The sequence below is a fragment of the Zophobas morio genome, unplaced genomic scaffold (genome assembly GCF_036711695.1).
Source record: "Zophobas morio isolate AGI-343-1 ecotype UQ-CSIRO unplaced genomic scaffold, CSIRO_AGI_Zmor_V1 ptg000008l, whole genome shotgun sequence".
NCBI lineage: Eukaryota > Metazoa > Arthropoda > Insecta > Coleoptera > Tenebrionidae > Zophobas > Zophobas morio.
The window spans coordinates 12,701,526-12,728,747 of record NW_026972113.1 but is presented as its reverse complement, the minus strand read 5'-3'; the positions used below and the strand labels follow the sequence as shown (position 1 = coordinate 12,728,747).

The 27,222-nt window shown below is 33.3% G+C and overlaps 2 protein-coding genes across 2 annotated transcripts in view; both read right to left on the bottom strand.

Moving 5' to 3' along the window:
- Window positions 1-5,216: 5,216 nt before the first annotated feature.
- Window positions 5,217-6,666, bottom strand: LOC135125379 (methionine aminopeptidase 1). Its single transcript, XM_064050917.1, has 3 exons — window positions 6,395-6,666; window positions 5,569-6,309; window positions 5,217-5,513 (listed from the first exon to the last, which is right to left on the bottom strand). The coding sequence occupies exons 1-3, from the start codon at window positions 6,552-6,554 to the stop codon at window positions 5,281-5,283; spliced, it is 1,134 nt and encodes a 377-aa protein (XP_063906987.1). The 5' UTR covers window positions 6,555-6,666; the 3' UTR covers window positions 5,217-5,280.
- Window positions 6,667-10,713: 4,047 nt separating this feature from the next.
- LOC135124852 (uncharacterized) overlaps window positions 10,714-27,222 on the bottom strand; it is a 101,320-nt gene continuing 84,811 nt past the window's right edge. Inside the window, exon 4 of the mRNA XM_064050075.1 lies at window positions 10,714-11,592. Coding sequence (XP_063906145.1) covers window positions 11,258-11,592 — 335 coding nt within the window. The 3' untranslated portion in view covers window positions 10,714-11,257. The remainder of the gene's footprint in view (window positions 11,593-27,222) is intronic.

Sequence of the window (27,222 nt, the reverse complement as noted above, 5' to 3'; positions counted from 1 at the left end):
ATTGATTTTTTGGTAGATTTTTGTATGTTTTAATAGCTTTTTGTCTTTTTCTTGCACTCTTTTTTTGTATTATGGCATATTTGTCGCTTTTGCCCTCCCTCTTCTCGTCATTTTTTGTCGTTTTTGAACCCTTGTTTTGTCACTTATTTTTGGCACCTTTTTTACATTTTTTGTCCCGTTTTTATTCCGTTTTTGATCTTTTTAAAGCTTTTAGAGAAGTGAAGCAAGACAAAAAAGCTTAAAAATCGGTTTTTGCTCTCTTTTCCCTCTTTAATTTGTTGTAAAGAAATAAGTATTTTGCAGATAAGCTCCGCCCCCGTGGTTCAGGGCGAATAAAAAAAAATCATCACAATCGACGTGAGGCGGGTGGGCGGGCTTACATTTTGCCTTTTTGTTTTAATACGTTTAGACTTCTTTTCACAACATGAAACCTAAAACATGTTTTCAATTTCTTGTTGACAAAATAAGTCTACAGATATAAAAAAAAAAAGGGAAAAGTGTATCTCCGCCCACCCACCCTATCTCCATTGTGATGATTTTTTTTTATTCGTCGTAACTCAAGAAGGCGGAGTTTAACTGCAAAATTCTTATTTCTTTATGAGAAACATGTCTTTAATTTGTTGTAAAGAAATAAGTATTTTGCAGCTAAGCTCCGCCCCCGTGGTTCAGGCCAAAAAAAAAAAAATCATCACAATCGAAGTGGGGTGGGTGGGCGGGCTTACATTTTGCCTTTTTGTTTCAATACTTTTAGACTTCTTTTCACAACATGAAACTTACAACATGTTTCAAGTTTCTTGTTGTCAAAATAAGTCTACACATATTAAGAAAAAAAAGGGACAAGTGTATCCCCGCCCACCCACCCTATCTCCATTGTGATGATTTTTTTTATTCGTCGTAACTCAAGAAGGTGGAGTTTAACTGCAAAATTCTTATTTCTCTATGAGAAACATGTCTTTAATTTGTTGTAAAGAAATAAGTATTTTGCAGTTAAGCTCCGCCCCCGTGGTTCAGGGCGAATAAAAAAATTCATCACAATCGAGGTGGAGCGGGTGGGCGGGCTTTCATTTTGCCTTTTTGTTTTGATACGTTTAGTCTTCTTTTCACAACATGAAATTTACAACATGTTTTAAGTTTCTTGTTGTCAAAATAAGTCTACACATATTAAGAAAAAAAAAAGGGAAAAGGGTATCCCCGCCCACCCACCCTATCTCCATTGTGATGATTTTTTTTTATTCGTCGTAACTAAAGAAGGCGGAGTTTAACTGCAAAATTCTTATTTCTCTATGAGAAACATGTCTTTAATTTGTTGTAAAGAAATAAGTATTTTGCAGTTAAACTCCGCCCCCGTGGTTCAGGGCGAATAAAAAATGTCATCACAATCGAAATAGAGAGGGTGGGCGGGCTTACATTTTACCTAATTGTTTTGATACGTTTAAACTTCTTTTCACAACACGAAACTTAACAACATATTTTAAGTTTCTTGTTGTCAAAATAAGTCTACACATATTAAGAAAAAAAAAGGGAAAAGGGTATCCCCGCCCACCCACCCTATCTCCATTGTGATGATTTTTTTTATTCGTCGTCACTCAAGAAGGCGGAGTTTAACTGCAAAATTCTTATTTCTCTATGAGAAACATGTCTTTAATTTGTTGTAAACAAATAAGTATTTTGCAGTTAAGCTCCGCCTCCGTGGTTCAGGGCGAATAAAAAAAATCATCACAATCGAGGTGGGGCGGGTGGGCGGGCTTACATTTTTCCTTTTTGTTTTAATACTTTTAGACTTCTTTTCACAACATGAAACTTAACAACATGTTTCAAGTTTCTTGTTGTCAAAATAAGTGTACACATATTAAGAAAAAAAAAGGGAAAAGTGTATCCCCGCCCACCCACCCTATCTCCATTGTGATTATTCGTCGTAACTCAAGAAGGCGGAGTTTAACTGCAAAATTCTTATTTCTCTATGCGAAATTAAAAACATGTTTTTGTGTATCATGATCTCAATTCTCAATTGTGATGCATTTTTCATTTGTTGTCAGATCCAAATTTGAAAATTGAATAGAATAAAAATGGCCACAGATATTCGATTTAAATTTTTATTTGCTTGTTATTTACATTTAAAAAAACTTTATTTTATTCTAGATTTCCACTTATTTTATTCCTCAGTACAAAAGAAAGTTGTGTTTATTTTTGGTTGGTAGTGACTTTGACAGAGCGCGCCAACTTCAAGTAATTCAACTCTTTCAGATTTTCTAAACGGTTTCTGTGCAACGAAAAATTGTGTTTTTGGTCGGATTTTTTCACAGGAAATCGGTGTTCAGGTAAGATTTTGGTTAAATGAATCGTCTTTTGCGTAGTTTGTGCTAAACTTTTACCGCGAATTTGATTTCAACACATCGATCATTACACAAAGCCTACTGTGACAAAGCCAACTAGCGAAATGTTAATTTAACACTTTTGGACAATTCACATTATTTAAACCGACTTTATTTAATTCTAGCGTTAAAAAGAAAATTGTATTCATGTTTGGTTGGTAGTAACTTTGACAGAGCGCGCCAAATTCAGGTACTTCGAGTCTTTCAGCTTTTTCAAAATGGTTTCTTTGCAACGTTTTATTGTGTTTTCGGTCGGATTTTTTCACAGAACATCGGTGTTCAAGTAAGATTTTGCTTAAATTAATCGTCTTTTGTGTAGTTTAAAAGTTTTTGGTAAATTTTTAACCGCGAACTCGATCTCAACAACGAAATTTGCTGGTATTTCTCTCAAAATCATTAGCCAAAGCCAACTAACGAAATTTATCAATTTTGGACAATTGTTGGTTGCAAAAACACAAATTTTGTCTTTTGTTCAAGTTTGAAAATTAAATGAGACGTGCATTTTGATTTACTTGTTATTTACATTTAAAAAGACTTTTTTTTGTTTAGTACGAAAGAAAATTTTATTTATTTTTGTTGGTGGTAACTTTGACCCAAAAAGCTAACTTCAGGTATATCAAAATGGTTTCAGTGCAACGTTTTATCAGTTTTATTATGTTTTTAGTGGATTTTACTCTTGTTCAGGTAGATTTTAAGTTAAATTGCTATCTCTGACACGGTTTAAAACTTTTTTGCCAAAATTTTTAGGGATAACAAATTTGATTTAAACAACGAAATTTTTTGCACTGAAAAGGAATCATAAAGATTAATTTAATGATTAAGAGCATAGTTTTTGTTACAAAAATGTAACACATAATTTCGTTATTTCAAAAGTCAAAATTATGTGTCCACATCTCAAGGTCGTAACGTAAATTCAAGTTACGATATTTTGGTCCCCCGAACTAATTTTTTGTTTTTCAGTTTTTCGATTTTTTTAATTTTTAGAATTTTCGGTTTTATAATTTCTCGATTTTTCAAATTTTCGCTTCTTCAGTTTTCCGAAATTTTTATTTTCGAATTTCGATTTTTTCAATTCTTCCATTTTTCGGATTTTTAAATTTTACACTTTTCATTTTTTGATGTTTCGACTTCTCTATCTTTTGATTCTTCTACTTCTCGCTTTCAGATTTTTCAGTTTTTCAATTTTTCGATTTTTAAAATTTTTTAATCTTTTCATCGAAACTTCGATGTTTCGACTTTTCATTTATCGTTTTTTTGAAGTCTAAATTTTTCAATTTCGATTTCTCGATTTCTTAATTTTTGGATTTTGATTTACAATTTTTTGATATAGACTTCAATTTTTAGAATTTTCGATTTCTCGACCTTGCGGTTTTTTGATTTTTAAAATTTTTCGACTTTTCGGTTTTTTCGATTTTTCAAGTTTTCGTATCTTCAGTTTCAGTATTTCAATTTTCGAATTTTTTTGTTACATATTTCGAATTCTCGAATTTTTAGTTCTTCGATTTCTGTTTTCCTATGTAGCAATTTTGCTTTCTAAATTTTTGGATTTTTCAGTTTGTGGCATTTCTAAATTTTCGATTTTTCGATTTCTTAATTTTCGATGTTTCGATTTTTCAAATTTCCGATTTTTTAAATTTGAGATTGTTTTCAGTTTCTCGATTTCTATTTTTTTTTATATTTTAGCTTCTCGATTTTTTTAAATTTTACCCTTTCGATTTGTCAACGTCACGGATTTTCGATTTTTTTTCATTTTTCGACTTTTTGGTTTTACGTTTTCTCACTTCACTTCAAAGTCTTGTCGTAAAATCTTTAAAAATTTAGCCCATTGTACATATGATCGAAATTTTAAAATTTAAATTGCTACAGGGTCTTTTATAAATAAGCAATAGCCCCGCCCACCCACCCTTTATTTTCTTAGAGGCTATGTCATTTACCAAAATCAGGAAAAAAAACAACTTATACTGGAAGCAACGGCAATTTGTTAATTTAATGTTAATTTAAATTTTTCTGATTTATGGAAGTCGGTAATCTGGCTTACAGTGTTCACTTGATGAAGAAAGAAACAATAACATTAATATTTTGGATTACTGGTTGCCTATCTCGAGTAATATTTCCAGTGACTTTTGACATTAAGTTGGCAACCATTAAGATTTTATGTTGGCATGACTTGTCAAATTGGCAGCTCCAAGTACCAAAATCCCTATATTGTACAGCATTATCAGCAAGAGTTGTTTCAATTGGTATCACTGAATTTTGTTTGAAGTTGGTAGACCTGTTTCTCTACCTGACTTGTTAAAATTGACGTTGACAGTGAGAATTTACTCAATGATCTTTCTTGCTGCCAATTGCAGTGCTACCAATGGAGTGAAAAACATGGCAGATTTTTTTTTCCGTAATTTTAAATTTGGCGCCATGAGATTTATGTTTAAATATATTAGTGTTTGAATTTCTCAATTTTTCGATTTCTCAATTACAATTGTTTTCAAGTTAAGTTTGGGAATTTTTTTGTTAACGATAAATTTATTTATAGATAATTTTGGAAATTTGTAGAAGTCAAAGAAGTGACTGTAGTTTCTAAAAACGATTTTTTTTTTATTTAAGGAACGCAAAATTGGCCATTCATAAAAATACAAAAATGTCTTCCAAATCAAAATTTGAGGAAATTCGCATACGTTTTTTTTGCTTAATTTCGAAAAAATTGGTAAACAGGGAAATTTTTGGAAAGTGTTTTTCTTAGTTTTTATGTGGTTTGGTATTTATTTTGATATTGTTTTTTTTTTGCTTATTGATTTTGGGCGATGTTTTTCGTTGTGGGTAAGTCACCCAGCGACAATGGGAACCACATGGTGCAAACTAATTTATTCAACATTACAATTCCGTAGATTTAAACCTGAAAGAACCGCGGCTTTTATATTTTGTCCATGAAATGGGGGCTCCCATCAGCGTTCCGACGTCTCGTGAGGATTTCACAGCCTGTTTCATTGACCAGAAGCGTGTGTTCGAACTGGGCCGACCATTGCCCGTCCGCCGTCACGGCGGTCCATTTATCGGGCCACATTTCGTCGCGCCAAGTCCCCATGGAAATCATGGGCTCTATGGTAAAGCAGTGTCCAGCTTTCATCACCCCGACCGCTTTGTTTTCTATCATAATAAAATCAGAGTAAGAAATCAGACGGTGTTAAATTTATAAACATACTTGCATAGTGGGGGACATTGGGTGCAGTGTGGAACAACCTGTGAATCCCGTGCCCACAGTAACTCCTCACCACCGAGTACCCATGCGCCTGAGCGTGCTTCTGGATCACGTTCCCGATCTCCCTGTATTTCTCCCCCGGCTTCACAATCGCTATGGCTTTCATAAGGCACTCGTGCGTCACTTTTACCAGATCCTTGTGCTTCTCCCCCACGTTCCCCACGAAGAACGTCTCGTTCAGATCTCCATGAAACCCTCTGTGGTAGACCGTGATGTCCACGTTGCACAAATCCCCGTCCTTCAAGGGCCTGGTGTCGGGGATCCCGTGGCAGATCACCTCGTTGACGCTCGTGCAGCACGACGCCGGGAACTCGTAATAATTTAGGGGCGAAGGATAGCACTCCCTCTCGATGCAGGCTTCGTGCACCACCCGGTCGATCTCGTCCGTCGTCACCCCCACGTCGCAAACCCGGGCGGCCTCATCCAGCACCTCCCGCCCCAGCTTGCACGCCACCACCATCCCTTCTTTCTCCTCGTCGTCGAGGACCTTGATCTGCCCCGAACCTTTGACAGCTTGCTCGCTCAACGGGAAGCCCTGGGGGTGGTCGGCGTAGTCCGGCCGGCCGATGTGGCCGGGGACAGTGCGCTTGGAGGTCTGGGGGAAGGGGCGCAGCCGCCCTGTGAAGGTATAATACGGCCAAGGGTTGTAAGACGTCTCTTTGCTGCCATCCGGCTGTTCGCCCTCTGGAAATTGCAATTCGGTTTAACGGGAATTGCGAAACGGGGGCTGTTTTTAGTACGGGGGGCTTACCTACCTAACCTTACTTACTGGCTAGAGTGTGGATGATTTTGTGGTTCTTCCAGTTGGATTTGAAACACTCTTGCGAGCAGAAGAACGAGCCCTGGATGCCGAGTTTGAGGCAAGTGGGGCACTGTAATTTGGCGCCGTTTTCACAACCAGGGGTTTCGCAAGTGCCGAGAGAGGACATTCTTGGTTTGCGGTATATGAAACACGAGGATTTGTTTTGCGGGAACAGTTCCGGTAGGAGGTTACGAACGGTCACTTTGACTGCTTTGACAGATTCAAGGTTGCGTTTTAGGGTGCAAAAACCAAAAGAAAAAGTTACTAGATTCAAGATTGGAGTTACTGTGACGCAGTTAATTCCGTAATTAATTCGGTGTGGTAATTACGTGTATTGTAAGATTGGTTTCAGCTTCACACATTGCTAGAACAATTAGTACTGTGAAAATGTAAACTTCAAATTTTACACAATGACATTTGCGGTACCAACCAAGACAAAATTCCCTAAAATTTGAAAAATTACAATTTTTATTTAAAAATAGAAAACAGTGCCTATGACAGTGCGAAGTAGAAAGAATAGCGCAATCATTATGGACCAAAGTAGTTTTTTTCGCCTCTAAGAAGAGAATTTTCAAGTTTTCGTCGAATCTGGTGATTTTTGGCATCGATTTGGTGATTTCAGTTCTTGTGATGTGGTGCTCGTGTTTAATGTCACAATCTTAATTATATACCGCGAGATCAGAAATGACTCAGTAATTTTTAAACAAAATTGTGAACTTTTCTTGTGTTTATGTTGGCATAACGGAGTAACTGTGAATTACATTTTGCCTTTTTTTCTCAATAGGTGTAGTCATTTTTTCACAACAAGAAACTTAAAACATGTTTAAAATCGTAAATTTGGATACGGAAATATCGATTTTGCAATTACGCTCCGCCCCTAGTCTGACAACGAATGAAAAATTCATCACGATTGAGATTGAGATGGATGGGTGGGGCTTCTTTTTTGATTTTTTTTTTTTAATGAATACATTTAGTTTTTTGTTGATATAACACGATTACTTAAGAACATATTTCACATGGTAATTTCTCGTAGAAAAATAAGGATTTTACAATTAAGCTCCGCCCCTCGGCTCATGACGAATAAAAAAAATCATCAGACTTGAAACAGGGCGGGTGGGCGGGGGTTATATTTTGCCTTTTCTTTTTTCTTAATATACATAGCCATCTTTTCACAACAAGAAACTTAAAACAGGTTAAAATGGTACATTTTTGTAAGGAAATATGGATTTTGTAATTATGAGGCGGAGTCTAATTGCAAAACGGATATTTCCTTATACAAATTTTCCATTTTAAACATGTTTTAAGTTTCATGTAGTGAAAAGACGTCTACACATATTAAAACAAAAAGGCATAATGTAGGCCCGCCCACCCGCCCTATCTCAATTGTGATGATTTTTTTATTCGCCGTGTGAACCAAGGGGGTGGAGCTTAACTGCAAAATACTTATTTCTTTGCAAGAAATTAAAAACATGTTTTTGAGTATCGTGTTGTTCAAAGAATACTATGTATATTATGAAAAAAAATATGAATTTTGCAATTAGGCTCCGCCCCTAGGTCTGCCAACGAATGAAAACTTCATTACTATTTAGATCCAGGTATGGGCGGGGCTTAATCTTTGGTTTTAATTTTGTCTTAAAATACATATTTTTCTTTGAACAATATGATACTCAAAAACATGTTTTTAATTTCTCGTATAGAAATAAGGATTTTGCAGTTAAGCTCTGCCCCCTTGGCTCGCGACGAATAAAAAAAATCATCACAATTGAGATAGGGCGGGTGGGCGGGGCTACATTATGCCTTTTTTTCTTAATACGTGCAGACTTATTTCGACAACAAGAAACTTAAACCATGCAAATTAAAAATGCTAACTATCTGTCAATCTTGACAGTTGACACCCGAAAATTATTGAAAACATTATCATACCAATTTCAACTAAAAATGCAGGACTGCCAACCGACTCAGTCATTTCTGATAATACGGTATATAATAAATATGACTTTAGACCATTTTTGGAAACTTTTTCTTGGTTTTCGAGAAAAATATACTTCGGTTTTTCGGAAAATCTGGATTTATTTACCTTCGTTTTTCATTTTCTTCAGTTTTCAATTTTTTTCATTTTTCATTGTTTCGGTTTCATAATTTTTCGTTTTTGCAACTTTAATTTTTTCAATTTTGTAGTTTCTCCACTTTCAAATTTTTCAATTTTTCGTTTCTTCAATTTTTCGATTTGCAATTTTTCAGTTTCAGTTTTTCAGCTTCTCAGTTTTTGAAGTTCATGATTTTTATTCTTCTTTTTACCGACTTTTTAATTTTCATTTTCTGGATTTTATATCACAATTTTTCGTTTTTTCATTTTCTTGATTTTTTCAATATGCTTTTCGATTTAAAATTTTTACTTTATTCAATTTTTCAAGTTCTTGATTTCCACTGTCTAGATGTTTTTTATAACTTTTCGGTTTTTAATTTCTGATTTTTCATAATTTTGCACTTTTTCTATTTTTTTGATTCGTAAAATTGGAAAATCGAAACAATTAATTAAAAATCGGAAAAATTGAAATATGCATTGAGAAACTAAAAATCGTGAAACTTAGAAATCCAAAAAGAAAGAAGAAAAACCGAATTGAACCGGAAAATTAGACTAGTAGTTATTATCGTCATACTTAATATTTAAAATGAAAACTAGAAAAACTGCAAATCAAAAATTGAAGAAACGAAAAATTCAGTAAACCAGACACTGAAAAATCAAGTTGAAAAATCGAAAATTGAAAACCGAAAAATTCCGAGTCGAAAAATTGAGAAATCCAAAAATTGGAAAATTTCACATTGAAAAAAAGAATAATTAGAAAATCGGACTACTGAAAAATTTAACAAATTATAATAAACTGAAAAATAAAAAATTCAAAATTCGTCAAATTGCAAATCGAAAAATTGCAAAATCTAAAAATTTAAATATTCAAAAGTTGGAAATTCGGAAAACAGGAACATTTAAATATGAAAACTCGGGAAGATGCATCTCGTAAAATTAATGAAATAAAAAAAATAAAAATTGCAAATCGAAAAATTTAAAAAATTGAAATTGAAAAAACAAAAAATTATAAAATCGCATTTTTTTTGTAATTTTTCGAAGAAGCCGGATTGGGTTGCATTTCAGGTGCGAGGGAAGTTCTGTCACTTTAGGCTTCTGGTGTTTTGTGAAAGTGTTTGAAAAGATTGGGGGCTCCTGATAATTTTGAAAGGGTTTGAAATAATTTTGGGTTCCTCTAGTACTAGCCCCGCCCACCCGCCCTCTATTTCTTTAAGTATTACATCATCTGCCAAAATCAGTCTTATCTTATCAAATACTAGCCCCGCCCACCCACCCTCTATTTTCTTGGACGGTATATCATTTGCCAAAATCTTTTCTTCCGAAGATAAGAGTGATTTTGGCAAATGATATCTTCTAAGAAAAAAGAGGCGGGTGGGCGGGGCTAGTACTTGTTAAGATAAGACTGATTTTGGAAAATCACATGGTTTCCAAGAAAATAGAGGGTGGGTGGGCGGGGCTAGTATTTGATAAAATAAAACTGATTTTGGCATTTTGTCATATCCTTTTTCCACTCCTACACAACAGAAGAACATAATTAGTCCCGCCCACCAGTGATTGATTTTATCCGTTCTTAATGTTCTACTGAACGCAATCAAATTAGTCGTTAGAATGAAAAGAAGGGGAAGGGTGGGCGGTGCTAGTATTTTTTTTCTTAATTCAGTACATAGAGCAACAATCTGCATAATGTAATATTTAAAATGTAGATAAATAAATAAATAAATAAATAAATAAATAAATAAATAAATAAAGGCTACCTATTTGAACAAGATAAGAATGATTTTGGCAAATCACATAGCCTCTACGAAAACAAAGGGTGGGTGGGCGGGGCTAGTACTTGTTAAGATAAGACTGATTTTGGCAAATCATATACTCTTTAAGGAAATACAGGGCGGGTGGGCGGGGCTAGTTTTTACCTAAATACAAATGATTTTGGTAAATGATATACTTGCTATTTAATATTATAAGAGGTTGGCGGTAGCTACTACTTGCAAGTACTACCCCGCCCACCCACCCTCTATTTCTTTAAGTAGTATATCATCTGCCAAAATCAGTCTTATCTTATCAAATTAATTTTTCTTAAGTTTTTCAAAAAAGTGTTCTTCGTTTTTTTGGAAACGAAAAATATCGGGTATTAGGTTTTAGTTGTCGTAAATAATGAACACTCATATTAGAACATTTTATTAGATGTTAAACACTATCTCGAACAATTAAAATGTGCACAATTAATACTAAAGTAAAGAAGAAACGTACAAGAGTATAAAAATATTATCTTTGATATTTATAGGATAATGAAACTTAAAAAAAAAACGTAAAATTTTCTAACACGTGTGGGTTAAAATAGTCAAATTTAGAGGTTCGAGTGGTCCATATATACTTAGACAACACTGTGTACATTTAAATAAAGCTAACTACGAACCAATTAAGAACAAATCATTTACCACTCCAAAACACCAAAATATATATCCAACAGTCAACGACAACAAACATAAAATTTGTAGTTGCATAAATACGATAATTTTGCTTAATAATTAAATCTGCTTCAGCAGACACATATACGACACAACATATCCTAACAGGTGCGGTAACACCGCTATTATCAGTCTCCTCAACTCCTACACCACCCACGCTATCCTCCCAACCCTATCACAAGTAGTAGTCGTAGTGGCCGGCATCGAGAACGCCCCGATCCCCCCGATGACGCTGACCCCCACACCGGTCCCCTGGGGGTCGGGGGGCGGCGCCGATCAGTCGGGGTCGTACTTGCAGTCGATCCTCAGCAGCAGGAAGACGGCGAGGAAGGTGATGACGGCGAGCAGCAGCTCTGCCGCCGCCAGCACCAGGAGGTCGTTCTTGTCGTCGTAGGGGTTGACCTCGCTGACGCAGATGTTGTTGCGGTAGCAACTGAGCACCTTGGTGGACTGCAGGATGAGGATGGCGAGGAAGGAGCAGGCGGTGGCCCAGAGGATGGTCAAGGGGACGGCGATCTTGACCGAGGGACCGAGGAAGCGGAGGTGGGAGCCGGGCATGCAGGTGGAGGTGCGGTAGCCGCCGAAGCCCTTGGTGGTGTGGATGCTGGCGGCTGCAAGAACACAAAAATCAATCAAATTGTGTGTAAATGATTGTATGGTCGAAGTAGGTCATGAAAACGTGCCGCCTCTCAGTTTTGAACTTTACTAAATGGTCAAGGACGCATGACAAAGTGTGGTTTTTGGCCAACTACATTTATAAAAACCCTGTATATTCAAGATGTTAAAATTTTGTTCCTTAGTTCAGTACTTTGCATTTGATAAATATATGAATTACGAGTTAAGAACATTGCTGATATATAAAAATCTACATATTTTATACTAAGAACAAATCTTAATTAAAATCGATGAGTCGATATTTTGTAATCAGCTTATATTTTGCTTTTACTTCCCGAGCGTAAGCAAAGGAAGTATTGTAATCGAGTCCGTCGGCCGACTCTCTACTTTTACGTTTTCTCGATCTTTCATGACCCCTAGAAGACGAAGAAATAGGTCTCCCATTTCCGTCTGTCTGTCCGTCTATCTGTCCGTCTGTCCGTCTGTCCGTCTGCCGTCCCGGATTTTTATTAGACAGATAATCTCCGAAAGTACTTGACCGATTGTTGTGAAATTTTGTACTTATATTAAGAATATCATGTAGATGGTAAAACGCTAACCAAAATTTGTCTAATCATCCCCACCACTAATGCGATGACGTCACTTCAAAATTGTAGATAGTAAATGGGTTTTCAATTGTATAAAATAACATAGTCCTACACATGTAGTTTACAACTCTGAATCGACTTTTCACCCGAAACGTCCAGATTTTTGGAAAAAAAATCAAAATTATAAAACAACATTTTGTAATTTAATTTTAAATCCGCTAACCAGAATGCTTTGAAATGTTGCAGATGTTTTAAGGCTATAAAGAGCATCATAAATCTTTAGTCAAAAAATATTTGCTTATCCCCTCCAAAAACTTGATGACGTCAGCTCAAAAGTTTGTGGAATAAATCATATCTAAAATGTACAAAATATGATGAGTCTGTACTTGTGATCTATCACTCCATTCATATTTTTTGGATTTGCATATACAGGGTGACTCAAAAAAATTAATGAATGCGTAAATTTATTTTACTGATTTACTCAGAAACTACAAAACCGAATGCTTTGAAATCTTGCAGATGTTTTAAGGTTATAAAGAGCATAATAAATGTTTAGTCAAAATATATTTGCTTATCCCCTCCAAAAAATTGATGACGTCAGCTCGAAAGTTTGCCGAATAAATCCTATCTAAACTGTAAAAATATGATGAGTCTATACTTGTAATTTATCACTCCATTCATATTTTTTGGATTTGCATATACAGGGTGACTCAAAAAAATTAATGAATGCGTAAATATATTTTATTGATTTAATCAGGAACTACAAAACCGAATGCTTTGAAATCTTGCAGATGTTTTAAGGTGATAAAGAGCATAATAAATTTTTAGTCAAAATATATTTGGTTATCTTCTACAAAAAACTGATGACGTCAGCTCAAAAGTTTGCCGAATAAATCGTATCTAAAATGTACAAAATATGATGAGTCTGTACTTGTGATTTATCATTCCATTCATATTTTTGGAATTGCATTTGCAGGGTGACTCAAAAAAATTAATGAAGGCGTGAATTTATTTTATCGATTTAATCAGGAATTACAAAACCGAATGCTTTGAAATCTTGGGAATATTTTAAAGTTATTATAAGCATGGTAAACTTTTGTTCAAAATGTATTTGTTCATCCCTCCTAAAAAAATTGATGACGTCACCCTTAAATTTTGCTGAATAAATCCTATCTAAAATGCAAAAAATATGATGAGTTTGTACTTGTGATTTATCATTCCATTCATATTTTTTAGATTTTCTTAAGAGGTGGTCCAAAAAAATTAATGAAGTCAATTTATTTTATTGATTAAATTAAAGGCAACACTTATTATTAGTATTACACCCCAACCAACCCAATTTGGTAGACACAAAATTTGTTAAAGGAAAAACTCGGTTGAAACATAAGGGTAGCACGCTTATTTACATCGACTTTAACGTTACAGATCTCCATTTGTTTTATGCGGTCACTTGGTTCCGCGAATGCGAAATAGACATGTTTATAATCAACCAATTGTGAATTTCACCGTCAAGAATTAAAATAAAACCCAATGTTTTATATAATAAGCGGAAGTCGAAGCAATAAAACCGATGGTCGTTTTGTTTACAGTTTCTCTGTTTGACTCTCACGTATGCTGTTACCCTTGTCATCTTAAATTAAGAATGTTTATACATAAACGATTTTCAGTTGCCCCTCATATTACTAGACGGCGGATTTCTGTCAGGCTACGTCACGATTATAGGGGGGGACGTGCTGGATCGCCGGGTGATAGATAATCACTGAATTTAATCGGTACTAATTCCATAAATATAATTAACGATTCGTTAATCAAACGGCTAAGTAAATGAGAACGGGAATTAACAGCCGAGTGCAACGAAACAGCGTTATTCTAATCTCAAATAAACGAAGTGCAGTCCGCAACCGCAATGAATTCGCATCCCGTACGAGCCGTACCGAGTTTGGCCTTGCCTAGCCCGACAGAAATCCGCTCTCTAGATATTACACACCGGCGCCGTATACGTGAGTAAATTGTTTCATTATTTTATTGATTATAAGAAATCAATATTCAAAACGACCCAATTCATTTTCCCGAAAATTTGGGAATACAATAATTTTATTCTTAGTATTACACTACATCTATCCCAACTGATATACGTGTCCTTGCAAAAATGTTGATGACGTCATCACAATTTTTTTTTAAATTCCCACTACAAAAATGTAATGAGAAAAAAAAACACAATAGGCATGCAGTCGTCAAGTTTCCGACAGCGAGGGAAGTACTGTCTAAACTCTTTAGACCAATTTTTTTTTTATTATTCTTAGTCTTCTTTTCACAACAAGAAACTTAAAACATGTTTAAAACAGGAAATATGGATTTTGTAATTACGCTCCGCCCCTTGGTCTGACAACCAATGGAAAATGTGGGGCTTATTTTTTGGCTTTTTTTTTTACTCCCGGATCTTTCGAATGGACTTTCCCAAAGTGCAAAAATTGGCGCCCCCCTTAAGCATTAATTTTCCTAAAATCGTAGCCAGCCCAAAATGGAACGAGGAATGGGAGTTATTTATTTGAAAGTGGGCACAATCAAAGATAATGCAACTAGTTCGCCCAGATTTTCCGGAGTTAATTTAACCGTTTCGAAGTCCCGTAATTCCGGATCTCGATCTCTTGGAATTTCCATGTAATATATCCAGAAGTTCCTGGCTAGACGTACAATTACCGCGCTCGCTGGTGAATTTACGGTATTCAGATTTCACTCGGCAAACTTTGCAACTAACAAGTACAACTAGCGACTTAGCACCGGGATCGATAGCACCACCGATATTTTCATAAATTCTGGGATCGTCGTGATTTATTTGTTGCGTTCGGCTTCGGGCGATTAACTCCTAATGGGGGAGGTTGAACGACCGACAGGAAATCCATTTGTGCTGTTGCAGAGTAAAAGAAGAGGATTAAAGTGGAAAATAAACGAGAAAGTAACCCGGGAAGGAAAAGATATCGCGGAAAGCTTTATTTCGTTATGATAAGAACATTACAGCTTGAAAAATAAATTGGTGTGGATAGAGAAAAGACGGCTGAGGGAATTTATTTCTGGAACGAGAAAGCGATCGCGGGTTTTACATGCGTGAAACGACTAAAACAACGATTTTGCGGATTTTGGTCGACTTTAAAAAACGCAAATCGAAAAACTGAAGACAAATTTGTGCTTTTCGAACTCGTAAACAAGTAAATTTTTTAAAACGCTCACTTCACTCGAGAGTTTAGCAGCGAAAGCGGTCCATTTTCAAGCACACAAAAAATCCTCCAGAGAATCGTCCTCGTTTCGGAATCATTGCAAGCCGAGCTCAAACAGAATAAACGCTTGCGACAACATTGATCCGGTGATGTTTTCGGTAATTTTATGATTAAAGCACGCTGATCAAAAATTCTTGAACACACATTTGTATCCAAATCTCCTAGCTCCCGCCGCCTTATACGTGGGAACGACCCGGGGCGGCGCAGCTGCCCCCAGCGGCACGAACGTGACTCCGCCGCCGCACCAGCACGCCTCTTGTTTATTTTTCATACAACTTTCCTCCCATTCCGGGCACAAGAGCACCCTGGAAAGATTTACGCGTCGACAACCCCTCATGCATGTATGAAACATCGACTGTACTTTCGACAACCGCGATAAAGTTGCCAGATATTTTCAAGCAGCCGCCTGAATTTTTGATAACTAAGGAGCGGACTCTAGGGGAAAGCTTTTTCATTTTGGTCGCAGGTAAATAAATGAAAATTGTGTATAAATGTGTATCTGAGAATTTTATTTTTTATTTGAGCCCTCGTTTTTGCCTATTTTGGCTGAAAATTTAAATATTAAGCAGGAAATTGAGAAATTGAAAATAATAATTTAAATAATCCCAAAAATTGAATAATCGGAAAATTGAAGAATCTAAAAACTGAAAATATTCCAAAACTGAAATGACGAAAACCGAAAAATCAAAACATCAAAAAAACCGAAAAATCTAAAACCGAGGAGTCAAAAAATCAAAAAACATCGAAATCGAAATATCAAAAAACTCGAAATCAACCCAAAATTCGAAAATTTGATAAACTGAAAAATCCAAGGAACGAAAAATGAAAGTATTAGATTAGAAGAAACATTGAAAAGTCAAGAAATCGAAAACTTGAATATTTAGAAACGTCAAAAACTGGAAAATTGAGAAATCGGAAAATTAAGAAATCGAGAAAACGAAAATTTGAAGAATCGAAAAATTGGAAAATCTCAACACTGAAATATCGAAAAATTGAGTAGTCGAAAAATTGAAAAATCGAGCTATTGAAAAATCGAAAAATTTAAGAATAAAAAGACTGAAAAATTCCAAAACTGGAATATAAAAAATTTGCCAAAATCAAAAAATAGAAGTCAGAAATTAAAACATTTAAAATTCAAATTTTTCGATATTTTTCGATATTGTGGTTACTCAATTTTTTTAATCTTAGATTTTCCAATTTCTCGATTTCTCAATTTTCCGATTTTAAAATCTTTAAAGATTTATTAAATTTTTCATTTTTCGATTTTTTGATGTTTTGATTTCTTGTCATCTTGGTTATCTATTTTTAAGATTTTTCCACTTTTCGATTTTTAGATTTGTCGATTTTACAGTTTTTTAATTTCTCGGTTTATCGAGATTTCGATGTTTCGATTTTTTAATGTTCAATTCCTCGGTTTTTCGATTTTTCAATTTTTCGATTTTTTTTTTTAATTTCTCACTTCGATTTTTCGATTTTGGCGAATTTCGATTTTTCAATTTTTCAATTTTTCGACTTTTCACTTTCTCGAGCTTTTGATTTTCGATTTTTCCTTGTTTCAGTCTTTGAATTTTTTGGTATTTCGATTTCTCGGTTTTTCGACTTTTTGGTTTTTCGATTTCTCAATTTTTTGATACTCCAGTTTTGGAATTTTTCAGTCTTTTTATTCTTAAATTTTTTGATTTTTCAATATCTCGATTTTTCGATTCTTCAAATTTTCGTTTTCTCGATTTCTTCATTTTTAGATTTCTCAATTGTCTGCTATTTCGATTTTTCAGTTTTTGACGTTTCTAAATGTTCAAGTTTTCTTTTCGATTTCTCAATTTACAATGTTTCTAATCTAAAATTTTAATTTTTCAGTTCTTGGATTTTTCAGTTTCAATTTTTCGAATATTAGGTTTTCCATGTTTTTGATATTTCCATTTCGCTATTTTTTGATGTTTTTACTTCTCGGTTTTAGATTTTTCGATTCTACAATTTTTCTTCCATTTTTCAATTGTTCGATAATTCGGTTGAGATTTTTCACTATTTCCATTCTTCAATTTTTCGATGTTTTGATTTCTCGATTTTTCAGTTTTTCGATATTTTTCGATATTGTGGTTACTCAATTTTTTTAATTTTAGATTTTCCAATTTCTCGATTTCTCAATTTTCTGATTTTAAAATCTTCGATTTTTCAGTTCATCGAAGTTGTAATTTTAGGTTTTTCAGTTTTTTCATATCTAGATTTTTCTACGTATCAGTTCTAAATTTGTCGGTTTTTAAATTTTTAGATTTCCATTTTTTTTTAATTTTTCGGTTTTTCAGTTTTTCTGTTTCTCGATTTATCGAGATTTCGATGTTTCTGTTTTTGATCATTCAATTTCTCGATGTTTGGATTTTTCAACTTTTCGATTTTCGATCGATTTTTTCATTTAAAATTATTCAATTTATAATTTTTCGATATTTCGATTTCTCGGTTTTTTGATTTTTCGGTTTTTCTGTTTTTAAGTTTTTCGGTTTTTCAATTTTCGTCATTTCAGTTTTGGAATTTTTCAATGTCTCCATTTTTCAGTTTTTCAATTCTCCAATTTTCCGATTTTTCAATTTTTGCGATTATTTAAATTTTGGCTTTTCGAATTATCGATTTCTATAATTTTCGATTTTTTCAATTTTTTGATATTCCTATTTTTCAATTTTTCGAATTTTTAATTTTGTCCATTTTTCAAATTTTCAATTTACTAAATTTTTCATTTTTCGATTTTACGATTTTTTGATTCCTTGATCTCGGTTAATCGATTTTTTCACTTTTCGATTTTTAGATTTGTCGATTTTACAGTTTTTTAATTTCTCGGTTTATCCAGATTTCGATGTTTAAATTTTTTGATTGTTCAATTTCTCGATTTTTCGATTTTTCAATTTTTCGATATTTTTGAATTTTAAATGTTTTAATTTCTAACTTCTATTTTTTGATTTTGGCCAATTTCTCGGTTTTTTCAGTTTCAAATTTTCGAATATTAGGTTTTCCATTTTTTTTATATTTCGATTTCGCTATTTTTTGATGTTTTCACTTCTCGGTCTTAGATTTTTCGATTCTAGAATTTTTCTTCCATTTTTCAGTTGTTCGATAATTCGGTTGAGATTTTTCACTATTTCCATTCTTCAATTTTTCCATGTTTTGCAAAACCTCAAAATCAAAAAAATTAAAAATCGAAAAATTGAAAAACCCAAAAATCTAGAATTGATAAATAGAAAAATCGAAACATCAAAAAAACTGAAAAACCTAAAATTAAAAAATTCGATGAATTGAAGAATCGGAAGATTTGAAAATCGGAAAATTGAGAAATCTAAAATTAAAAAATTGAGTAACTACAATATCGAAAAATAAAGAAAAATTGAAGAATCGAAAAATCTAGAACCGAGAAGTCAAAAAATCAAAAAATATCGAAGTCGAAATATCAAAAAACTGGAAAACAACCCAAAATTCGAAAATTTGATAAACTGAAAAATCCAAGAATCGAAAAATTTAAGTTTTAGATAAGAAGAAACATTGAAAAGTCAAGAAATCGAAAACTTGGATATTTAGAAACGTCAAAAACTAGAAAATTGAAATAGCAGAAAATTGAGAAATCGAAAAATGAAGAAATCGAGAAAACTTGTTTTTGCCTATTTTGGCTGAAAATTAAAATATTTAGCAGGAAATTGAGAAATTGAAAATAATAATTTAAATAATCCCTAAAATTGAATAATCGGAAAATTGAAGAATCTAAAAACTGAAAAATTCCAAAACTGAAATGACGAAAACCGGGAAACCGAAAAATTTAAAAACCGAAAAGAAACGAAAAATGAAAGTATTAGATTAGAAGAAACATTGAAAAGTCAAGAAATCGAAAACTTGAATATTTAGAAACGTCAAAAACTGGAAAATTGAGAAATCGAAAAATTAAGAAATCGAGAAAACGAAAATTTGAAGAATCGAAAAATTGGAAAATCTCAACACTGAAATATCGAAAAATTGAGTAGTCGAAAGATTGAAAAATCGAGCTATTGAAAAATGGAAAAATTTAAGAATAAAGAGACTGAAAAATTCCAAAACTCTAATATCAAAAAATTGAGAAATCGAAAATCCAAAAAATAGAAGTTAGAAATTAAAACATTTAAAATTCAAAAATATCGAAAAATTGAAAAATCGAAAAACCGAGAAATTGAACAATCAAAAAATTGAAACATCGAAATTTCGATAAACCGAGAAATTAAACAACTGTAAAATCGACAAATCTAAAAATCGAAAAATGAAAAAATCGATTAACCGAGATCAAGGAATCAAAAAATCGTAAAATCGAAAAATGAAAAATTTAGTAAATCGAAAATTTGAAAAATGGACAAAATTAAAAATTCGAAAAATTGAAAAATAGGACTATCACAGAACTGAAAAAATCGAAAATTATAGAAATCGATAATTCGAAAAGCCAAAATTTAAATACTTAATCGCAAAAATAGAAAAATCGGAAAATTGGAGAACTGAAAAACTGAAAAATGGAGACATTGAAAAATTCCAAAACTGAAATGACGAAAATTGTAAAACCGAAAAATTTAAAAACCGAAAAGCCGAAAAATCAAAAAACCGAGAAATCGAAATATCGAAAAATTATAAACTGAAAAATTTTAAATGAAAATATCGATAAATCGAAAAGTTGAAAAATCGAAACACCGAGAAATTGAATGACCAAAAACTGAAACATCGAAATCTCGATAAATCCAGAAACAGAAAAATTGCAAAACCTCAAAATCAAAAAAATTAAAAATCGAAAAATTGAAAAACCGAAAAATCTAGAATTGATAAGTAGAAAAATCGAAACATCAAAAAAACTGAAAAACCTAAAATTAAAAAATTCGATGAATTGAAAAATCGGAAGATTTGAAAATCGGAAAATTGAGAAATCTACAATTAAAAAAATTGAGTAACTACAATATCGAAAAATAAAGAAAAATTGAAGAATCGAAAAATCTAAAACCAAGAAGTCAAAAAATCAAAAAATATCGAAATCGAAATATCAAAAAACTGGAGAACAACCCAAAATTCAAAATTTGATAAACTGAAAAATCCAAGAAACGAAAAATTAAAGTTTTAGATTAGAAGAAACATTGAAAAGTCAAGAAATCCAAAACTTGAATATTTAGAAACGTCAAAAACTGGAAAATTGAAATAGCAGAAAATTGAGAAAACGAAAATTTGAAGAATCGAAAAATTGGAAAACCTCAACACTGAAACATCGAAAAATTTAAGAATAAAAAGACTGAAAAATTCCAAAACTGGAATATTAAGAAATTGAGAAATCGAAAATCCAAAAAGTTGAAAAACCGAGAAATTGGCCAAAATCAAAAGATCGAAGTTAGAAATGAAAACATTTAAAATTCAAAAATATCGAAAAATTGAAAAATCGAAAAACCGAGAAATTGAACAATCAAAAAATTGAAACATCGAAATCTCGATAAACCGAGAAATTAAAAAACTGTAAAATCGACAAATCTAAAAATCGAAAAGTGAAAAAATCGATTAACCGAGATCAAGGAATCAAAAAATTGTAAAATCGAAAAATGAAAAATTTAGTAAATCGAAAATCTGAAAAATGGACAAAATTAAAAATTCGAAAATTGAAAAATAAGAATATCACAGAACTGAAAAAATCGAAAATTATAGAAATCGATAATTCGAAAAGCCAATATTTAAATAATCGCAAAAATTGAAAAATCGGAAAATTGGAGAATTGAAAAACTGAACAATGGAGACATTGAAAAATTCCAAAACTGAAATGACGAAAATTGGAAAACCGAAAAATTTAAAAACCGAAAAGCCGAAAAATCAAAAAACCGAGAAATCGAAATATCGAAAAATTATAAATCGAAAAATTTTAAATGAAAAAATCGATAAATCGAAAAGTTGAAAAATCCAAACACCGAGAAATTGAATGATGAAAAACCGAAACATCGAAATCTCGATAATTCGAGAAACAGAAAAACTAAAAAACCGAAAAATAAAAAATAATAGAAATCTAAAAATTTAAAACCCGACAAATTTAGAACTGATAGGTAGAAAAATCTACATATGAAAAAACTGAAAAACCTAAAATTAAAACTTCGATGAATAGAAAAATCGAAGATTTTAAAATCGGAAAATTGAGAAATCGAGAAATTGGAACATCTAAAATTAAAAAAATTGAGTAAATAGTGAAAAATCTCAACCGAATTACCGAACAATTGAAAAATGGAAAAAAAATTGTAGAATCGAAAAATCTAAAACCGAGAAGTGAAAACATCAAAAAATAGAGAAATGGAAATATCAAAAACATGGAAAACCTAATATTCGAAAATTTGAAACTGAAAAATCCAAGAACTGAAAAATTAAAATTTTGTATTAGAAACATTGAAAATTGAGAAATCGAAAACTTGAACATTTAGAAACGTCGAAAACTGAAAAATCGAAATAGCAGACAATTGAGAAATCGAAAAATGAAGAAATCGAGAAACCGAAAATTTGAAGAATCGAAAAATTGAGTTGTCGAAAAATTGAAAAATCGAGATATTGAAAAATCAAAAAACTTAAGAATAAAAAGACTGAAAAATTCCAAAACTGGAGTATCAAAAAATTGAGAAATCGAAAAGCCAAAAAGTCGAAAAACCGAGAAATCGAAATACCGAAAAATTCAAAGACTGAGACAATGAAAAATCGAAAATCAAAAGCTCGAGAAAGTGAAAAGTCGAAAAATTGAAAAATCGAAATTCGCCAAAATCGAAAAATCGAAGTGAGAAATTCAAGAAAATCAAAAATCAATTAATGAAATTGAGAAGTCAAAAAACTGAAAATTCATTTTTCCTAAAACCCGTATAAAGCGCCTATTTTTCTATTTTCGGGCCTAAACCCCCGTTTCTATCGCCTATTTTGGCTTTTTGGCCCAAAATCCGCTCTTTATGATAACTGTCGAAGCGAAAGAGCCGCCAGCGCTCGGTCGAGCCCAGATGGAGGCAGGTTGGGGCTGGATTAAGTAACACAACACAAACAAACTTTTGCCTTTGTTCCAGCCTTGTTAAGTTTGACTCATTAAACTGCTAGTTAAATTAATAGCCATGTTCAGCTGCTAATGGAGTGTTGGCGCAACATTAAGATTCAGCGTCGCGGCGCTCCAGGTTGAAAAATTGAACGAGGCCGCGAGACGGAAATACGCCGCCTAATTAAAAGGAGCGAGATTTCGGGGGCGGGGGGCGGTAATGTAGATTAACGGCCTCCCACACTCGACATAAATTCTAATAAGTCATGAAATACTGGTCGGGTAATGAAAATTGGATACAAAGTCGCCCCTTGCTTAGCTAATTTAACCTCGTGTTGATGAATGTTGGGGCTAGGTAGACAGCTTGTGGTGGGAAATTGGTGTGTGGTTGGTCGGTCGACGTGCTGAGTGAATTTATCGAATTAAATAACGTTCATGATGGAGATTTGTTGTTTCATTTATTATAATCCGGTCTGTTTGTTGTGGAAACGCTTGTATCTGGTGAGAAAGTTTCTCAGGATCGCCAATCTGTGTCCAATATTTTTTGTAAAATTGGAAAGGTTGTTAAATCAGTCCGCAACTGGCTCGAAAACAGGTCTATCTGTTACGAAAATGTATGCATCTCATGGGAAATTTTCTAAGGATCACGAAACTGTGATTATTTTCGTCGTATGTCCTCAAATAATGGAGAAAATAACTCATTAAACAAGTCGTGTCCAATATTTTTTGTAAAAATGTAAAACTTACTAAAGTAGTCCGAAAATAGGTCTACCTGTCAGGAAGATGAGAAATTTTCTCAGGATCACGATTTATTTTCTTAATATGCAGTCAAATAACGGAGAAAACGGCTGATTTAGACTGACGTCTCTACTATTTTCAGCAAAGATATAAACTCTTCACATTCAGATTAGGATTGTAAAGTAAAGTAGGTTATTGTTGCATTATTGTTGCATTATAATTTCATTTCGACATAGTTTTGTTAGCTATATTAAATTAGGTTGCTTGTCCAAATGTTTTGTAATCGCTGACTCCTCTGTATTTTGTAAGAATATGGTCAGTTGCCCTCGTTACGAGGAAGTGATAAATAGAGGAGTCAACGAAGAGACAAGAGAGAATGTGTGTAAGGTAGAGAAGAAGTTGCCATGTGATCATGGCCATGTATAAAGTTGTCATGTAAGTTTTGTTATGTGGGCAGTGAAATAAACGGGAAATCGAAATATATGTGTCTAAGTCACAACCCCTTCACAACATAAAAGTGGTGTCAGGTGTGTGGGGTTTTCGTTGAAAAAAGAGGTTCTTGAAGAGATTGCCTTAAGTCTCCGTTTCTTGAAGAGATTGCTTGAAGTCTGTGGTCCTGAAGAGATTGCGTAAGTAAGTCTCTGGTCCTTCAAAGAAAGCGAGTGGTCTTTGGTCTTCCAAGGAGAGTTTGTGGTCTCTGGTCCTCAGAAGAGAGCGTTGGTGGTTGTGGTACACATTTTCGAATCCAGTCCCGGAAGGAAATCAAGAAATTCTACGTCGTTGGATTGCAGCTAGTGAGTGAGTGTGTGAAAAAAAGCAGAGTAAAGTGCGTGTATATTGCGTTAACACATCAAATCACAGGATTCTTCTATCGCTATACATTGTAAGTTCGAATTTTTTATGAATGATCAATTTCTTGTAGACTTGAAGTATTTATTTGACGAAATCATGCCTTTTCAAATCGAGATAGCGTTAAAAATGATTCCCGAATTTAGTGGCGAACGTCGAGAGTTGCATACATTTCTAAGTTGTTGTGATATTGTATATAATACAGCTACGACGCGTGCAGAAAAAGATAGTTTTCTAAGTGTTGTAAAAACAAAATTATCAGGATTAGCTTATGAAATTGTTAAATATGGCGAGTTTGATAACTGGGAAATTTTGAAACCAGCAATTCAAAATCAGTTTTTAGAGACAAGAACAATAGCTCAAATTCAGCTAGAATTATTAAGTACACGTCAAAAACCAAATGAAGATGTTAGGTCTTTTGCTAACAAAATTGAACGTTTATGTCAGGATTTAACCGATGCATGTGTACGAAGTGAAGGTGAGGCAGCAGCACCTATTATTAAAAATTTAAACAAAAAATCGGCTCTAAAAGCTTTTGTCGAAGGATTAGTCCCTTCTTTAAAATTTGTAATTAAAGCAAGTAGGTTTGATGATCTTACTGCCGCAATTGAAGCAGCCTGCGAAGAAGAGCGCACCTTAAAGTGTATTGGACACGTAAATTCTAGTTACCCTAAAATGAATAATTTCATCAGATGTTACAAATCTAATCACAAGGCGAATATCAGAGTTATTCGAATAAAGCTTCAGAATCAAATAAATTGCCCGACTTTCAAAATTTTGCTAGATCTGCACACAAGCGAGAAGTCAAGGTTAACAATACTAACATTACCTGTGCATATTGTAAGAATGTGGGTCATACTATAGACAACTGTCGTAAACGTCAATATAATAATGCTAAGCGATCAAATTACCAAAACATTTCTAATAACACTGCTGACAAAAGCCAGAATTCTTATTTTAACAATCGAAACTCGTATTCGGGAAACGGGCAAGGACCGAGTACATCGACAGGCAGCGAAACTCCGGTCCGAAACCTCAAAACTGCCTAGATAAACAATTTCAAATATCTCATAGTTCAAAAAATAATTATTGAAAAGTTTTCACTACATCATTGAAAAATCCCAATCTGCTTAGCGTGCAATTACCATTGCAATTGTCATATAACGGTGAATCAGCAAATTTGTTACTTGACTCTGGTTCGGAAATTTCAATTTTAAGATTATGCGAGGTTAATGATGATGCTCTTGTAAATACTAATCAAAAAAATTTGTTAAAAGGTGTTAACGAAAATCTTGTCACGACACTTGGAGTAGCAATAGGCAAAATTCAAGTAAATGGAATTACATTTACACATCCGTTTCATATCGTCGCAGATGATTTTCCTGTGCCAGCTCATGGAATTCTAGGTCATGATTTTCTTTGCGCTTATCATGCAATAATAAATTTGAGATGTGCTAAGTTATCATTATCAGTCAACGGTAAAGAAATCTGTTTACCGATCACAAATTATTCGAATGTTCTAAATAAAACTTTCATTATTCCAGCTCGTTGTGAGTACGTGGTGTCAGTACCTGTTAATTTTAATGATTCAAAAATTTGTTTACAAAAAGAAATATTGCCAGGGTTATATGTCGGAAATTGCATTGTAGAACCAAAGAATGGATTTTGTAAAATCAGTCTAATAAATTCATCTGAAACTCCTTTAGAATTAAATACCGAAAAACTCGAATTTGAAAACTTAAATAACTATCAAATCATTAACTTTGTTTCCACCCTCGAATCAAAACGTATACAATCTTTAGAGGAACAGATTGATACAAGTCACATGAATTCGGAAGAGCGCGATTCAATATTAAATATTTGTCGCGAGTTTAATGATTTATTCTATTTAGAAGGTGACAAATTAACACACACAAATATAGTGGAGCATGAAATACCTATAATATCTGACAAACCTGTATTTGTAAAACCATATCGGTTGCCCGAGAGTCAAAAGCAGGAAGTGCAAAATCAAGTTCAAAAAATGCTTGACGATGGCATAATCCAAAACAGTCATTCTCCTTATAATTTTCCAATTCTAGTTGTTGCAAAAAAACCAGGTCCCGATGGAAGCAAAAAATGGCGACTGGTTGTTGATTATAGGAAACTGAATGACATCACTGAATCGGATGCTTACCCATTGCCTAATATTACAGAAATATTGGACCAATTGGGGAATTCTAAATATTTTTCTGTTGCGGATCTTGCTCATGGATTCCACCAAATTCCTATTTCAGAAAAAAGCAGACGTTTAACAGCTTTTTCTTTTTACGGTCACTATGAGTATTGTCGAATGCCAATGGGGTTGAAAGGAGCTCCAGCTACTTTTCAGAGATTAATGAATAATGTTTTAGTAGGTCTCCAGGGAATAATAATTTATGGTAGTTCTCTACGAGATCATAATTCAAAATTGATAGACATTTTTTCTCGTCTTAGACAGCACAATTTAAAACTTCAACCTAGTAAATGTTTGTTCTTGAGAAAAGAAATCAACTACCTTGGGCATATTATCTCTGAAGATGGGGTAAGGCCCGATACAAAAAAGATTGACGCAGTATTAAAATTTCCTACTCCAACAACTGAAAAAGAGTTAAAATCATTTTTAGGTCTTGCATCGTATTATCGACGCTTCATCAAAAACTTTTCTCAAATTGTTCAACCACTTAATAATCTCTTGAAAAAAGGTGTCAAATTTGAATGGAATGCGTTATGCGAAGATGCATTTTCACAATTGAAAGAAAAATTAGTAAGTCCGCCTATACTACAATTTCCTGATTTTAATAAAGAATTTATTCTCACAACGGATGCAAGTCAATTCGCTATAGGTTCTATATTATCACAAGGTTCTTGGGGAAGCGATCTTCCAATTGCTTATGCTAGTCGTACATTAAATAAATCTGAAAGAATTTATTCCACAATTGAACGAGAATTACTAGCCATTGTCTGGTCCGTACAACATTTTAGACCTTATTTATTGGGAAGGAAATTTACCATTGTGACGGATCACAAACCACTTGTTTATTTGTTTTCAGTTTCAGATCCTTCATCTCGTCTTTTACGATTTAGACTAAAACTAGAAGATTATGATTACAAAATTATTTATAAACCCGGTAAGAA

Excerpts from the sequence above, each read along its gene's own strand:
- LOC135125379 (XM_064050917.1), bottom strand. The coding sequence starts at position 6,554 with ATGTCCTCTCTCGGCACTTGCGAAACCCCTGGTTGTGAAAACGGCGCC. Across the intron at positions 6,310-6,394 it reads AATCATCCACACTCTAGCCA|AGGGCGAACAGCCGGATGGC; the intron begins GTAAGTAAGGTT and ends TGCAATTTCCAG. Across the intron at positions 5,514-5,568 it reads CAATGTCCCCCACTATGCAA|AAAACAAAGCGGTCGGGGTG; the intron begins GTATGTTTATAA and ends TTATTATGATAG.